Source organism: Taeniopygia guttata, chromosome 6 (assembly GCF_048771995.1).
Source record: "Taeniopygia guttata chromosome 6, bTaeGut7.mat, whole genome shotgun sequence".
NCBI classification, from domain to species: domain Eukaryota; kingdom Metazoa; phylum Chordata; class Aves; order Passeriformes; family Estrildidae; genus Taeniopygia; species Taeniopygia guttata.
The window spans coordinates 25,840,240-25,857,706 of NC_133031.1; the positions used below are offsets into that span (position 1 = coordinate 25,840,240).

Consider the following 17,467-nt stretch of genomic DNA (forward strand, 5'->3'; position numbering starts at 1 on the left):
ATTGTTTAAAAGACGAATTATCAGTTAATATGAGAGAGATATTTAAAATATTTCAAATCACTATTGTTAAGAGAAAAAACCCCAGGTATGCAACATGGTAGAATTCCACTTCTTCCTTACAGACTAAACTGTGATTTGGAGCCTGCTGGGAATAGGTAAGAGGCAGAATAATCCAGTAATACACCAATTTAAATTCCCCAGCTACACCATTACAAATTTGAGAACATTGGATAAACAAGAAGTTTGGCAATCAGTGGCTTCTCCCTCCACAGAGCTTAATCTTCAGCAGAAAGTGAACAAAAGAAAGTGGGTGTCTCATTATCTCTTTGAATGAGGTGATAAATAAGAGGTGCAAGATAACATTCTGCTGTATCACCAAGTTGCACAGGGCAGACAGTATCAGGTCTGACTGGGGAGTTTCCTTTGGTGTGGGAGATGTGGCAAGCTACCATCTGAAAATTGGATACAGTGCATGTCACAGCCTTGACTATCTTGACTAGACACTGCTGAATTTATAAAAAAAAAAAAATCACAGATAAGACTGGGACTGTGTGAGAAGGTTTGTTAGGTTTTATTTTTTAAATTTTTTCTAATTTTTTCTAATGTGCTAGACACAAACCAGAGCCATGAAGGCAGTGTCTCTGCTCCAGGTAAAATGCTCCCCTGGAATTTGGGCCCAGTCTCCCAGTATGACATGGGGCAGTAAGGCAGCTAAGGCTGGGGTTTTTTCTTTGGGGCTTTTTTTGAGAATGTGCAGTTGGGCAGGGTGCTGCCAGAGAAATCCAGGGGGAGTTTCTTCAGGAATATAGGCACCTTATTCCAAGCAGTCATTCATCTTTGGGATTCTTTGTGATGAGCTGTTTTCACAGACACATGAACAATCCAATTTGAAAGGGATCTCAACAGATCATCTGGTCCAGCCTTTCATGGGAAAGGGAGCCTAGATGTGATTATCTAGCACACAGTCCAGTCCTGTCTTGAATGCCTCCAGTAAGGGCTCCTTGGTCTCAGATTTTTGTGCCCTTGAAGGCACATGGGGGGTTCAGGGCTGTGTTTGGGTGAGGCTATGGAACTTTGAGTTAACTCCTAATGTTGGAAATGTGACTCCAGGATAGCAGCTGCTACTGCAGATATGCTGAAATTAAGCAGTGAGAGTTGCTGCATGTCTGAAGTGAGATGTGACTCTGGCCCAGGCCTGTGGGTTTTCTTTCCTTAGGAATTGAGGTATGGGGCTGATGAGGAGAGGCAGGTTGGTGTCTGCTTCACATCTCATTTTGATATAAATCAGCAGGCACCCAGACTGGTTACCTGCTCCTCAGCAGCACTTCTGCTCCTGGAATTTAAATGTAATTGTAGTTGTCAGAAGTTGTTAGAAGTGTGAGTAACTACTCCTTTTATCAATAACAGCTCAAGACTGCACCTCTTAGGTAAAACACAGCTTTTCTTAGCAAGATGTGAACACTACTTTTAATGAGGAAAGTAAGTTCTTTCTGCTCCTGCATGGATCCTCGTGGTAGAAGCACCATTTCATTGCATGATGTGAGAGAACACACCAGGGCTAGTTTCTCATCATGGTTCATTGATATCTGAAGAGCACAATGCCTGTGATTCCAGTCCTATGGATACAATACTCAGCTTTCAGATTTATCTTGCATCAGTCATGACTTTTTAGCACCCCACAGAGTGAAGCTGGAGTCATGCCTACTGCATTCGTTTCTTCATCCCAAAGGGAAAGAGGTTGAGGAAGCTGCCATAATAACAGTTAGTCCTACAGGCCTACCATACTGAGGAAGGAAATAACGTGGGTATGTTGCCCACCTGTAAAGGAGCACATAGTGTTTCATGCTTCATACAAGCCACATTATAGTAACTGCTCATAGAAATCTCTACCGTACTGACTGGTCCATTGTATTGCACATTCATATTAAGAAGCAATCCCTACCTGAGAGTGCTTGCAATTAAACGTGAGGCTGACAAAGTGGTGTCCCCCTGAGTATCTCTAGTGTATTCAGGCAGAGTGTTCATTAAAGTGTTTCACTGCCTAACTACCACTGAGGCCTATAACAAAGTCAGAAACTGAGCGCAGATAGAGTCCTGTTCCCATGACTTAGCCACAGATAAGCCTTTCATCTCTTTGCCTTTTGAATATTCTTCTGAGAACATCATGTTCTACAAACATATCATGTGTCTGTGTTGCTGGACAAGCCACCTGCCAGCAGCTCTCCCAAGCAGGCAGGACTCCATCAAACAGATAAATTGAAATGTCAGTGAAGTTAGAAAAACACAAACCAAACATAAAGAACCAAACCCCAAACCAAACCCTTCAAATTGGAAATACTTAAAAGCAATTTACAGAAGTCTCTTCTTCAATATGATAATGAACTGAAGAATTGAAATCACTTAACTTCATTTACAAATCATGAATATGTATCAGTGCCTTTAAATGAAAGGACGACTAAAACAGATATAGTGTTTGTTCAATTCATTAAAAGGAAGACAATTTATCAGGAGGTTTTTTCCACTCCTAAACTAAAGCTATATGCAAATGTCAGTAAATCAAGACCTTGCGCTAATTCTGCAGCATGATGAATATTTTTATAATCCTAATTAGAACCAGTCATTTAGTTCAGCAATTTCCCCCAATCTAGCCAATTTGAAATTAAAATAGATGCCTTGATTACAAAACTCATTAGCAAAGAAGCACCCTTTTTGCTAACCAGTTCATTTGGAATGCACAAGCTGAATGAAGTGAGGAGCACTTGTGTTGTCAATTGCTGTAAGTGAAGTGAGCCTTAATTGTTGGCATTGTGAAGTATTTGTATTGCTGCATGTTTCATTGCAGTATAATATATCATTCATTAAACGTAACAAAAGCATTTTTAAAATTTAATTAAGTGGTGTTGGTGCACCAGGTAATTTTTATAAAGTCAGATGTCACAATTGTTTGCATTTGAAGTATTGATGGGCATTACCGTCAGAAAGAAGACGTATGACTCTACATTTATCATTCTGATTATGGTAGGCCTGGCAGTTTTAATAGGAGATGGGAAATTAAATTATGCAACCTTGGCTCTACTTCAGAAATGCCCAATGAATTTTGTCCTGGCAAAATACTGAACTTTGGGCTTGTGATGATTTGTGGTGGCAAAAAGAAAGTAACGGCTTGTGAAACTTGATTCAGCCAGAACAGACTTTCCTATTGCTTGTTATTTATGTTATAGACACTTCATGAGCAGGTTTTACTTTGAAAAGGGAAATATAGAGATAAATGGAGCGAGACACATTTGATGCTTAAATGTGCTCTTCTGCTGGAGCAACCTAGTTTATTGTGTAACAGAGCAAGGATCCTGTGGCTTATTCCTGGGCCATGCTAAATCATGGCTGTATATTGATTTTATCTGGAGCCTAAGTGGGGTGAAGAGTGGTTATAAATATAGCAGATGGGAATAAAAATGAAGGAGTGAAGAAGGCTGAAGAATAAGAACACCAGGGGCATGATTTATTTTGCCCGACTGTGGAGATCTAAAATGTAGCAATGTAAGCCTGCATTGGGTGTCTTGGCTTCACATTGTAGTTGATGGTGATCTACTGAATGGTGTTGATTGATTTCTGGAAGCAAATGGAGGTGACTCTTTTAGGATGAGGTAAATTGTACCTTGGACTCATTTGTATTGACGAGGCCTCTGCTGAGTGTCAAGGAAGTAATTTCCTTTGCTGAGATGTAACTATTTGCTATATTACCTGAGATTAGGGGACTTGAAACCAACCCTGCTGTCTGGATGTGTGCAAAACAGATTACATGGGGTACAATTTCAATATGATCAAAACAGCAAAAAGAATTAAGTTTCCTAGTTCCTGTTATCATGCCTACAGATTCTAATTATGACCCTCACCCTGGAGAAGAGAGCGAACATGATGTGCAAGCAAAGAAGGAGTTTGCAACCTTTTGTTTTTCTTTTCCTTGAGGCAGCCAGCCGGATGGATGATGCTGAGGGGTGAAGGTACAGTCAGTACAAACATGTCTGTGTTACAGCAGCAGCACCCAGGAAGAGGGCAGCCTGTGAGGGTGCTTCCAGAGGCTGCATTTCTGTGTGCTGGACTTGAGCTTGCACTCAGGACTAGGAATGGCAGGCCTGGAAATGGCAGGCTGGCCCTTACTCTCTGTTCTACCCCTAAGGCAGGGGCGTTTCAGCTTCCTGAAATCAAAGTCCTTTTATTCAGTTGAGATATGGATATCTGAGGGACAAAGAAAGAGAATCTCCAGAAGGCAGCAGGCAGGAGCTGATATTTCCTGGCAGAACTTCCAGTGTGGTTGGGGTGTGAGAATTTCTCATCAGCAGGTGGTGTAGTAGTAAATGGGCCACAAGGCAGAGAGGGTCCTTCTTTTATGTTGTAGCACAACCATCTATTAAAAAGTTCATGCGTTTAATTTTGAATCACTTTGTGTCTATTGTGTGAAATAGGTTTATGTAGTGCTCGTGTGAAATAGGTTTATGTAGTGCTCGAAGCTTGTATGTTTTTTCATGGATTGCCCTTTGCAAACAGGCTTCTCTCTGTTGTTCTTGCCTCTCCTTTTTGAATCACATCAAAACGTCCCTGTCTCCCATGCTTGTTTTCAGTGGGGAAATGGACCATGTTCTGATCTGATAGCATACCTGAGGTACTTTACAAAAGATGTGTGCAGTCACACATGTAGCAGCTGATATTCACTGTGAGTCCATTGATTTTAGCAGGGAAATGCTGATTAACATCACTGGAAGATCTGCCCTGAAAACCTTTATGGTATTCTTTTCTCACATAAAACAAGATAGATGTAGTTTATGCCTCCCAGTGTACAGGGCTTTTTTCCCCCCTAAAATGTGCCTGTTGAGACATGCAGAGTCCCTGGGCAGAGAGCCTGTGTGCAAGCTCTTACTCATGTTAAGGCAACTACTTAATTCTTTTGTTCGACCTTGACATATAAAAAAAATTCACTTATATATTTTTAATTTTCTCTTTTTTTCTACCTTTTTTTTTTTCCTTCTGACGGAAACTTCATGTAATCAGTTTTTCTCCGGAATAAAAGTGCCAGAGGAACAGCTGCAACTCCTCTGTCCCCTCAGTAGGCATGGATGATTCAAAAGTCCCGTATGCTTAATGGTAATCCAGTGAATGTTTCAGCTTTTCATGCTTGTTGTGTCAGCAGTGAAAGAGAAGGCCAGTTCCTGGAATTTTGGTCTAGCACCTCAGGAACTTCAATCCCAAGTGTTTAGAAATAATTAATTGGTTCTTTAAAAGTAATGAGTTTGGTAGAGAAGAAAATCAGAGAGGTGTGTGAATAATTTCAGTTGTCCTCTCTTGATGCTTCTGGGACTGAGGAAGCGTAGAAAGCCATGTTTTTCAAATGCCTCCTCACAGTTAATAGCATTAGAAATTTTACCATAAAAAAAAAAAAAGGAACAAAACCCCGAAGATTTTCATAATGTCCTTATTTCAGCACTGTTCTTCTGCAGGTCATTTTTGTTTCTAAGACATGTATCTTTATTCATGGTTGCAAATGCTGCACATCTTCAGTTGAGTTTTGGTGCATTTCAGCTGGCTGTCCATATTGGTTGTCTGGGGGAAGAATGGTGACCTGTTTGTGTAGGGTTTGCACAGACCTGTGTGCAGGTTTGAATTTTTGCACTAGAAACCCCACAGTAGTTTTGTGACAGTTACAAGAGGTTCTTCCAGAGTAATACAATTCTTTAGTTTTGTGTTCAGTTGATTTTTATAGGACTATGGTGGCTGTAAAATGAAAGTTAGAGCATGATGCAGTAAAATTTTGGTTCATTGGGAGTATTGTGGGTATGATAAAAGGAGGAACTGAGGCATGAAAATGAAGAGTGATATTTTTAAGAGGAGGACAATTGATCAAAGAAACAACAAAACTTAAAGCTTTATAAAAATTCTTGTGATTCTCTAGTGCCGAAGAAGAAAAATGGGATCCTTCCCACTTTGGTCAACTCATTTCTGCCAGAGGTTCAGCTATCATAAACTGTCTGAATATAGATTTTGTAGCCTTTTATACTTGCAGTGTTCAAAATTAAAAGCACGTACAAATAACATGTTAGCAGAATATACTGGACTCAAGGGGACTTTCCTGCCATATATTAAGAGAACAATACTGTCATCAAAAGTTTTGCTGCCAAAACAGGACTCTAGTTTTGTCCTCTAACATAGCACTTGCTTCAGGCCACTTGATTTTCTCAGATCTCAGTGCAAATCCATGAGTTATGCACACATACCCAGAAGCACAAATGTCATGAGTCTGAAAGTTCTGCTGCAAAATTGAGTTTGATATTCCCTAGCTAGATGAGTTGTACTTTTTCTCTAGTGACAGCATGGAAAAAACTGCTTTATTTTTCCTGTCCAGCCTTCCACTATGAGTTATGCTGTACCATCATGGTGAACCTAGATTAATATCAGAAATTAAAATGATATTAAAACAAGTTTTGTGAGTGGTTGTTGACTATAGCTGTTGCCTTGAATTGAGTTTGTGTAGTTCTGGGGCTTTGTAGAGGCTTTTTTCTTCACCCTACTTCATAAGATGTGTTGAAGGTACCTAGAATTTCAATTAAATGGGATAAATGACTTAAATATAGACACCATAGAATATTTACAAACCTAGAATGCTGCTGAGAGAGGCTAGATAAGAGCTTTATTTTTTTCACATGATCTGCAGTCGTAGATTCATTTATTCCAAAGGTACACAGTTTGAGTGCAGGAGCTGGGTGATGGATGAATCAAAGATGACAGTGTAAATGGTGTCTGCCCAGCAGCCTGGAGGGATCCCTGGAACATGTGGATTTCTCATTTGGTGATTTTTCTGGCAGTGATGCCTCAGAGCAGTGACAGCTTCTCCTCCAGCTGTCAAGCTAAATTGTTCCTGATGGTGGCTGGTATTTACAATGATGCTGTTCATTTGGGTTCCTCCAGTAAACAGTCTCCTATGCACATTTGGATTGGGATGAACTGAATCTCTGTGAGGTGCAGGGAGGAATTTCTTGTTTTCCATGAGACCTCTTACTCTTCCTTTTCCTGAGTGTGATCTCTGGCTTGGCTGGGTGTGTGTGGAGATGGATGCCTGCATAATCAGGCTCTGCTTTTCCTTTCAGTTGCTGCCTATTGTCAGTGAATGGATTGACAAGGAATCTGGTCAAAAAGAAATTTGGCTGGGTAGAAGTGAACTGAATTACTCCACTGGAATTCAAGTATTATAATAAGAGCAGTACTGGAGAATATCTTCAGGATATCAGAGCCCCTTGTGGAGACCAGAGTTGACTGCTGAGTAGGAGAGTGAGGAATCTAACTTTCTTTATTATATGTTCAAGCTTGCAGAAGCCTCTTGATTCATTACAGGACAGGATATGAAAGGTGCATGGTAAGGGAGATGGCCTAAAAGAATGAATTTTACAAGAGCTGGGGTATTTGAGCTGGAGATAATATTTGCTAAGGCTGCATCTTCAATGCTATCAGAAATTGAAGTGTTCTACCTTGTTTTTATAAACTTTTTGCTCATAGAATTTATTTCACAGCAAGAGTTATCCTATGACCAGCTTCTGTGTTCTCTTTTGGGGGACATAAGACTCCCATGAACTAAGGTGGGCTTTTCTCTGGGCTGGTTTGCTCCAGTATTTGCCCTTTGTCCCAGGCAGCATAGAGCATGGGCTGTATGTGTGGACCAGAGAGGTCCATGCTGCTGTGTCCTAAGCAGCATCTGTTCATCTACTGTAGTTTCCCAGAAGACTTTCAGGATGGCACTGGGGGCATATCCATGACCAAAAGAGATGGAGGTAGGTGTGTGGTGGCAGCCTATAAATGCTTGCTCTGCCCCATAAACCCCTGACAGAGCCCACGGCCTCAGGCTGAGGGGGCACAGTGCCCTCATGGGGGGAACAGAGTAGAAGAGTAAGGACAGTTTGAGAGACAGCTCTGACTTTGTGGAGAAATACAACACTGAGAAGTGGGGGGCAGCTCCTGAGGACCTGTGAGGTTTGCTGCTCTTCAGCAGGTGAGATGAGAACTGAATGAAATGGGCAACTGCACCCTGGGTGAGATGAGTTCAGTGTCTGAGGGTGGTGGGTCACAAAAACTGGGGAACTGTTTCGAGTAACCACCCCTGTCTGTGAAAATGCTGATGAATGGCAAACTGCATTGGGTGGCCGGTGTGTGTATGTTAAATAACATACAAATTAAACTGGGGCAGAATACATTGCTTTAGTTTTGCCTAAATGACACATACTGCTTGAAACCAGACTAATATTTCTTTAAAGCTGTGTGAAGTTTTTTTACATCTAAGGAAAAAAATGCTGTTCTAAATGCAGTTTCAAAACCTATTCATTAATGCCCATGTACACACTTTCAGAAATGTTTTTTTCCACATGAAGAAATAAATCAGAAAAATCTTATTTAGAAGGTGGTATGGTGGTATGAAATCTATTTCTTCCACTAATTTGAAAAAATCCCTCTGCCATTAAATCCTGGTCAGTATAATATAGAGGTTAACCTAAATAGTGCCACAGGGTTTGTAAAGGAAGGAGGAGAGGAACAGCCAAGCATGTGATTGTAGCTTTATGTCCCACTTTGGCTAATGCCTCAGCCTCTCCTGCTTTGTCCCTTGTAGTCTTATGCTCAATAAACATGAAAGATTGGTCTGTAATAGCAATGAATGTACCCAGATGCTTGCACTGTAATTAAAGGCATATATCACACAATAAAGCACATTTGAATGAAAAATCTTCCCATTAGACGTGTGCTTCACATTTATTTCCCCTTATTGTTAAACTTCTGGAGTATAACCATTGATGGAGTGTAAGGAGGGACTTCTAAAGGGCTGCAATGTGAAGCCCCCAGGAGCACAGAAAATTTTCCTGTTGGGCTGGGAGGGCACAGAGCTCCTCAGTGCAGGCTGACCTGCAGAGCAGCATTGGCTTCATCCACGTGGTTGGTGGGTCCAATTAGCACAGACCTCAGACCCAACACTGCCTAATGATTTTTAAGCTGAAGAAACTGGACTAAGGGATCAGCCTGGCTTTGGGACAGAGAAAATCAGCAGCCATTAGAGGTGATTCAGTCTTTTGTGAATGTTAAAGAGCTGATCTGAGGGGAAAAGGAGTGAAGCAGCCCCTGTGGGCAACAGGAGCAACCTGAAACCTCCGCCTCTGGCTGAGCCTATTGGATGCCAGTGGAAGAAATTCTGGTAAAGAGAACTCCTGGTGCACCTTGTAGCCTCTGGTAGCAGGAGGCAGCTCTGCCATCTCCATCCCCTTCTGATCTCTTTGTGGCCCCAGTATTGTTCCCTTGTTTCTGTTCTCTACTTTAGTCCTCCCTCAAACTCTGTAGCTGATTTTGAAATGATTAAAAGTTCATGGAGAAAGGAATAAATAAGCAATCAGAAAAGTTAGCCTTCCCTTAAAATGGCATTTCTATTTATAGTACCTTCTGTGAATTGCTAAAGCTAAATTCTTTAGAAATCTGTGAATTGTTAAAGCTAAATTCTTTAGAAATGATTGAAATGTGTTTTGATTGACCACATTGAACATATTTTTTCCTCCAGATTTTCAGTTTAAGAAAAAAAAAAATGTAAGTAATATTTTTCATCTTCCTTCTGCACCACTCTAGCATTTCTGGAGGTGAGGAAAAACACAAAAAAAGAGAGCCTGTTTTTCACCCAGGGCTAAAATATACCTTAAGCTCTTTGTGATCCTATTTGTGACACTGCTCCTGTTGCAGCTGTATCTGGATTTGTTGTTCCACTAGAAACCAGTCATGGGGTAGAAAAGCAAAAGATGCTCTGCTCTTGGCAGCAATACCAAATTTTTGGCTGAGTGTGTTTGGTGCTAATAAGGCTTAAGAAAAATTGAATTGTGAAGCTTTTTAAATGGACTTTTTTTTCACCAGTTTAACCTACTTTTGTCTTTTTCTTGGAGATGTAATGGCAAAGCAGAGAGACCCAAGCCTTTCTTTCAGCAAGTGGACCCATTAAAGTGGACCCATTGAGTGAAAGCATTTTTTGAACTATGAAACCATGAAATGTGAAATCGGTGCATTGTCTTAACCTGGCTGGCTTCATTAGAAACCAGGTTGGAATTGAGCTGTACAATTACATCCCGAAGTCAGACATTTCCAATGCATTTGGTCTTTGTGCAGAAAATCCCTGACCAGTGTCTTACTGTGGTGGGATGGAGACTGGGTTTCTTTTGCCTGAAAACCTAGTCTTACTGAAAAGTTAGTGAAATATTTGTCTTAAAATGCAAAAAAACCCAAACCAAACCAAAACAAAACACCAAAAAAAAAAACCCACCCCAAAAAACACCCAAACCTTTCCAGCTTCAGAAACCTTTACTATTTTTTTCCTCTCTGTATGAGACAGATGATGGAAATGTATTTAGTATTTAATTTCTGTCTTGTCTGGTTTTCAAAATAGCCTGTTTCTAGTTTCCCATTTATTGTAAAACATCTATAGGGAGCTGAGCAGCTCTGGTGAGTCTCAGGCATGCATCAGCCTGGGAATATTCTCTTTCTATACCTAAGACAATCTGGCTGTGCAATACTAGAGAAGAACCTTGGGCTGCAATGAGGTCTCTTGACTCAGCTTTTAATCACCTGGAAAGGAAATCAAAGTAAAGAGATAAACTGGTCCATTTGTTTTCATTACAATTACTAGTTTTTACTACTCTGTGTAAACAAAGACCATAAATTTGGTGCTGGTAGACTTCTTTCTACTAAGTTCAACCCCTCAAGCTGTTGCACAAATCTTTTGGCTCAAGACATAGGATTTATTTTTAGCTTGTTTGGTGTTGAGCTGTCAAGGATGCCTTACCTGAATTGTGGTTTCCAGGAAGCTTGTGACAAGAGAAGAAAAGGATAAGTTCTTTTTTTCCATTATTTAGGGGTCCAGAAGCACTTCCAAGTTTCAGATCTTGGTACCACTGGAGTGAGGATAGGGCACTCCCTCGGAGGAGCTGGAAAGGGCAAGCACAGACAGTCCTTGAGTTGGTTATCAGCTTGAAGGTGATGTTAGTCTTTGTGTCCCTAATGGCAACTCTTGACACTCCAGGGGTGTTTCATTGAGGCCCAGACTGGGGGGAATTGTGGAATAGAAGAGAGGATTACCCCAAATGTTTCTTGAATGAAGCCATTTCTGTTGTTGGTAGTAAAGCCACTTCCATGGCAAGGGTTGCTCCTGACCTGGTTTCAGCCACACAAGTGAAGTATTTTAGACCTGAGTCCTGTACCTACAGTGCTGCAAGTAACATGTCCTGCCTCCCAGGAGAACCTGAGAAAGGGGTTTCCATAGAGCCCACAGTTTAAACATTACACTGATGCTGTGAAAGGGATAGGTATCCATCTGTCCTTCAAAAAGCAGGGATGGAAGAAGTGATAAAGAAGTAGGGTGTGTTTCTGGGGTACCAATAGCTGTCTTCATGGCTGTACTGAATCTATCCTGTGTTCAGCTGGCCACTGTCAGACATGGACTGTCTGTTCTGTACTCCAGAGACTGAAAAGTTGTGAATTTTTCCTCCAGTTCATTTTCCTTCTAGGAATGACCTTTCTGAAATATTAATGATCACACCCTTCTTCTTTTGCAATTTTATCTGTAACACAGAAGTGTAGAGAAAAGATACACTGTGGAATTTTCTGAGAATTTGCAACTTTTTCTGAGCCTTTAATTTTTTCTAGTGCTAATGGTGTTTTTCCTTCTATGAAGGAAAAATTTAAGATCCTGCAACAGACTTTCTTTTCTGAGTTATCCTTTGCATGCAGTCCAATTTCCTACAGAAATGTTGACCTAATTTTATTTTTCTTCTGCCCTGGTTTGAGTTTTTGGCAGGAACCCTGCACACATCTTGTAGATTTTTCCCACCAGCTCTGGCTGAGAAGGTGCTAGTTTGCTTTGTACTTTTCTGGGATCAGAGCCATCTTTTCATGTAAGCAATCTGAGCTCCTGCTTGGGATCGTGCTCTTCTGAGGCCAACAGCCCAGGCAAATCTGACCCTCTCTTCCATAATGTGTCAGCTGCTGCCAGGTTATTACCATTAGACCCATTCTCACCCTGATGCATTTATTATGAATACATGGATAACTAACATCAGGGGATTGAGCCTCTTCCTGTGTTTCCTTCATTGCTTGTTCTTCTCTACTCTCTCCATAACTGGAATTGAAGCAGACCAATTTCTTATGCTGTTTCAGTTCTGAGAAGCTTTACTTTTCCAGGAAAACCTAAAACCTTTTTTTTTTTTTTTGCTAGCTCTGTTTGGTAAAATAAACAAAACACCCAAACCAAATTACCCACAGCCACAGCCCTGGACAAGGTCTTCCAAGCCGGCCAACATGATGTGTCACCCTGAGAGTTTGTACTGGAGAATCCCAACATTTTTCACATGCAACACTGTGTATCTATAGCTCCTTTCTTTACAGTTCTGCGGCTCTGAATGTATTTCTGGCATGTTGCTTGTGTTTGTGGCACAGAATCTGACACCAGGGATAAAGCTCCTTCTTTAAGGGGCTTGCCAATTTACTTGGAAAAAATGCTGGTGTGAAATAAAATGTTGCCACTGTTCTTAGAGTTTGAAGACTAAGCATTCTGCAGGTGGCACATAAAATCCTTATGACTCAGCTTTGTGCTGAGCAAAACAAGCAGAGGAGTTGAGGTCTGGCCTGTAGTGAAACAAAGTTGGGTATCACTGGGGCTGCCAGTGTCTTTCCTCGCACAGATTGTGTTCTTTGTGAGCTTCAGGGCTGGGTTGGTGGATGTGATATGTTTGGTGCTACAGTCCTTGACTGGGGAGTATCGTGATGCTGTTTGGAGAAATATTTGCCATTTACCTTTTTGATGGTACAGCCTTTCCTGTTGTAAGTGATAGGTCTGACTAGACTCCTGAGTAGAGGCTGAGCCAGATCCTCTGCATGGCACTCTTTAGCTGCATCAAGAGACACAACTGGCCCAGACAAACATAAAGACCCATGATGGTCTTAATTTTTCAGTCATCAGGGTAAGTCAAATGACAGAAGGAGGTTCCAGAAGGACCATACGCTCACAATACCACCCCTATGGTACACTGGAGTCCACCCCTCTTGAAGCACTAGGTTGGAGTGCTCTGGGAGGTGGAAATGCCAGAGATTACTTGTCACTGAAGGGCTAGAGCAGAGCTTTAAAATGGGAAAATCTTGGCACCATACCTATTTCGTTTTTTTTCCTTTGCTTAGTTTCCAGCCTTAGGAAAAATTAATTTATATTTAATTCTGCTGTACTTGCCACTAAAGTTGTTGTCTTTTCTAAAGCTTGTTTTCTCCATGAAGGGAGATAAACAAAAAATATATGTATATATTCAATTTTAATGCATATTAGAAATCACTTTATTGAATGTTTTATTTATTTATTCAACACTAACCTTTGCATTTGCATCTGTAAATAATACTATACAACTGAACTGGGCTAGAGAGGCCTTTTAGGGATTTGTTCTGTCATACAGCTTTAAGACTCAGTCATCTGGTTAAAGTTTGAAGTGGATGCCCAGAATAAGGAGGTGAATAATAAATAAAAATTATTGATATGAATAATATCCTTTTTATCTCTTTATCTGAAATCACATAAAGGCTGCAAGTTCAGTTTAATCCTTCTGACATCAGTCAGTCTGAGCTTTAAAAGAGAAATGAAAGAAAAAACCCAGACCAATAGCTAGTCTCTGTTTTTTAACTTGATACAGAATGGGATGCTCCCTGAAAGAGACACTGGGAGACATGAGTGGTTGAAAGAGATTGTGCTTCATGTCACTGAGCTTTCTGTAGCTACTGCTGTTATGCTGCTGCTGCTGCTGCAAAAAAAGGAAATGCCAGGGGCACAAGATAAAAGAGAATCGAAGGAGATGTCTGTATGTTGTTAATCCTTTCCTCTCATGGTGAGAATGGTTAATCCGCTGCAGAATACAATCAGGATGCTAGACTCACTTGGACTTGCTTGTGAGCATGACTTAACTGGGACTAAGTTGCCTGAAGCCTGGCTGACTTGCACCTGTAGTCAGGACACACAAAGGATAGCCAAGTTGTTTGATGCAGCTCATGCAACTCCGTCTGTGCTGAGGTCCTTGTATGTGTAAACTATATCCAGTGACTCAAGGAATATTCCTGGCAGGAACTGTGCTAAAGTCTGGGCAGAATCATAGCACTGTAGAATTTTGACTTTGGAGTGTGGATTCTCAGTTATAGCTTCTAAAAACCTGTATGTTTTGAGAATTAATTATCTTAATTTTGATGCTGACTTCATAAGCTTAATCTCAAATTTAGAATTCCCTTCTCCTGGCTCCTTTAAATAAAAAAGACAAGTGATGCTTTGTTTCTTTGTTTTGTATCTACACAGAATTCTTTTTGAGGCAGACAACTATCATATTTTTTTAGGCAATCACCTGAAAAGCAGAGGAAGTCTGGCTGTTTTGGACTTTAAGTGCAGTATTTTACCTTATCTATAAACAATGCTAAAGAAATATGGCCAAATTAGAATATTCAGATAATATCTGATCTCCTGAAGAACATGGGGCAGAAAATCTTTCTTACAACAAGCTCAGTGATGTTGGCTGAAGTTTACAAAATTGGAGCCCTTTTTGACATGAAGATTGAAGGATGCACTTCCGTATCTTTCCTCAGTATGTGTTTTACTGGCAGCTTGAGCTGTTACTGGCCAGACTGGCATTCCTGATGGCATAAATGCAAAGTCCTGATTCTTTTGTCTCTACACATACCAGTTGCATTAGATACTTGATGGAGTCTGAATTTCAGTTTCTGACTTTCTTTTGCTGACTATACAGTGATTTGGTTGTGTAGTTGAGTACAAACATAGCAAGAATTAATTAACTGCCTCAGGCTTTGGACACTGCTCAAACAGCCCTTTCCAATCATCTTTCTAAATTGATCTATGGTCCAGCTCTGATGTGGCTGCTGCATCTCTGTGGTCAAAGATTCTGCCTGTTCAATATTCAGTGTGAGCACATGTGGTTTATCTTCCCAGTCACTCTTAGCCATCCATCACAGCGGTGCCACAGGACACATCACTAGGTTGTGAACCTTCCAATCTGAACATGGACCTGCCTACAATTTGCAAATTCAGTTACTTAAATCAAATGCAATGCAGAATCTCATGCTCAAATGATAGCATTTTCCCATTAGGGATTTAAATTTGGCTATTACAAGCATTGAAGTTTTTTTAGTTCTCTTATCTACCTCCTTAACTGGCAATCAACCCTTGTTTTGTTAAGCCAGAATATATATCAGATGAAATTTATTTGAAAGACTGATCAAAATGCTGCCTGATATTTAGTTCTCTGTGATCTAGTGGTAAAGCATTGTAGTTATTTCTCAAAGCATATTTTTTTCTCTGAAAAACCAAATTTTCTCATAGTTGGAGAAAAGGAGCTTATATATGTTTTGATTGTGAGAAGATGCTTTGTGGATAAGAAAATAATTACATGGAGAATGGTGTTTGTGGTATTAAGCAGAATATATATGAAGCAAACGTAAGTCTGAAACTCAGTGTGGAGTTGCATGGAAATTTGGTTACATTACAGCCGTGTCATTTCTTAACCAGAAAGACTAAGAAAATCATTATATTGAAAATCTGGCTTCCAAGAAGAGTCACGTCACTATCTTTGATGTTTAACTAATGAGCAGGTTGATTTCTAACCTACCTGAAAATTTAGACCTCGTTCTCAATATTAGAAAACATAAATTGGGAGCAATTCACTTTTCAATACAAAAGAGATCTAATTCATTCCATTAAAAAAAATCATGGCATGACCTTGAGTATAGAGTCACTACCTCATCAGAGTCACGTTGATTTGTCTCTCATTCTATTTGATACTAGGAATTCACATGTCACCTGCTTCCTATTAAACAAAAAAAGCCAGGGGAATGGCCAGCTTTGTTATATGGCAGTCAACGTTAATGTGATGACAGCTGAAATTTGGAAGCACAAAGTTGTTTGACAAGTTTGGAAAGACACAACCTGCTTTTGATTCTCAGGAGCCCAGTCTTGTTTAAGAGTAAAGGGAAGACATTGTCTTGTTAGCCTCCCCTGGCAGTGAGGGTGATCAGTGATTGTGTATAATTATTGTGAATGACCCATTTAATCTTAGCTGATTTTGACACTTTATCTAGCAACAGTCTTCCTTCTTTTCCCTCAAAGTTTATTCTTTCTCTCTCTTTCTGTCTTCCAGCTGTACAGCTCCATGGACTTTGGAAGAAAATGGCAGCTCATGCACGAGCGGGTCACACCAAACAGGTTTTACTGGTGAGTTAGGGCCACTGGCTTGGCTTGTTTTGGGCAGTTCATGGAGGGGAGAAGGGCATCTAACTTGAAGGGATTGGTTGCTTTACCTGAGCATGAAGTATACCCTTGGTTGTGTTCATCATTAATGCTATAAATTCAGTCCATAGAACATACCCTACAGTGCAATACTCCCCGTGTTTGTACTTCTTGTCTGATAAAACGTGGTGTCTTTTACAGAGAAATACAAGTCGTTTGATAATTGCGAACCTCCTGCTTCTTCACTGTACACCTCCTTAGAGTAACACAGACAAGCTGCTCAGTGCCTCAGTGACAAACCTGTGACCATTAGATTTCCTATTTTTCAGCCCTTCAGAGAGTTACTTTAGCCTAGATCACAGTCTTTGTGCAGAGCCAGCCACTCTGACCAGTCTCCTTATGTAATCTTGGTGAAAAGGGATGATTCACTCTGCTTTAAATCTCTCTCTGAGGAGTCAGTTTTATTATAGTGACTAGTGAAAGCCCAAGATCTGCAGTTTGCTAAAAATCTGCTTTGTGACTCAATTCCTTCTCATTTCCAAAGTGTCAGCCTCTCAAATTGGAAGGATGTCTTAAAAATCAGATGATGAAACAAATTTAGTTCCTATCTCCAGGCTCAGCCATCTCAGATACCTCTTTTCCAAACTTCCCTGCACCATGTGAAGGCTTCAGAATTGACTTCTAGAGAGAAAAAGAAAAGTCTAGTTTTTCTGTAGTTGAATTTAGGATTTGGGGCTTGAATCAGATTCTTAATGCTGTACTTACTATGTGCCAGATGATGGGGTGTGTGTGAATGTGTAGAAGTGCTGATTTACAGAATCTGTGCATAGCTAAAAAAAGTGTCTGGTCCCTAAGACCTAAAAAGATTATAATAAGGAATTAGAGGGTCACATTTTGGAATGTTAAAAATAAAAAAGGACTTAAAAAACTTAAAAATTTACTCCCAATTACAAAGCATGATACATATCTATGTCTATATATCTTAGAATCAAATTCTCGTATAAATTTTTGCACCTCATTGAAAGCCCCTGGTATCAGGCATAAAATATCTATAGATTGTATTTTCAGTATTTCCACACCTTGCAGTGGAGATAGACTCCTCATTTCAAATTATCTACATGCTTCTGGAAATCTCTCTAAACATCTTTA

The 17,467-nt window shown here is 40.3% G+C and overlaps 1 protein-coding gene across 2 annotated transcripts in view; it reads left to right on the top strand.

The window, feature by feature from the left end:
- Positions 1-17,467, top strand: part of SORCS3 (sortilin related VPS10 domain containing receptor 3) — a 268,866-nt gene that overhangs the window by 153,217 nt on the left and 98,182 nt on the right. For both annotated transcript variants that reach the window (XM_030276367.4, XM_072931239.1), the window contains exon 5: positions 16,230-16,303. In XM_030276367.4, the coding sequence (XP_030132227.4) occupies positions 16,230-16,303 (74 nt within the window). The remainder of the gene's footprint in view (positions 1-16,229; positions 16,304-17,467) is intronic.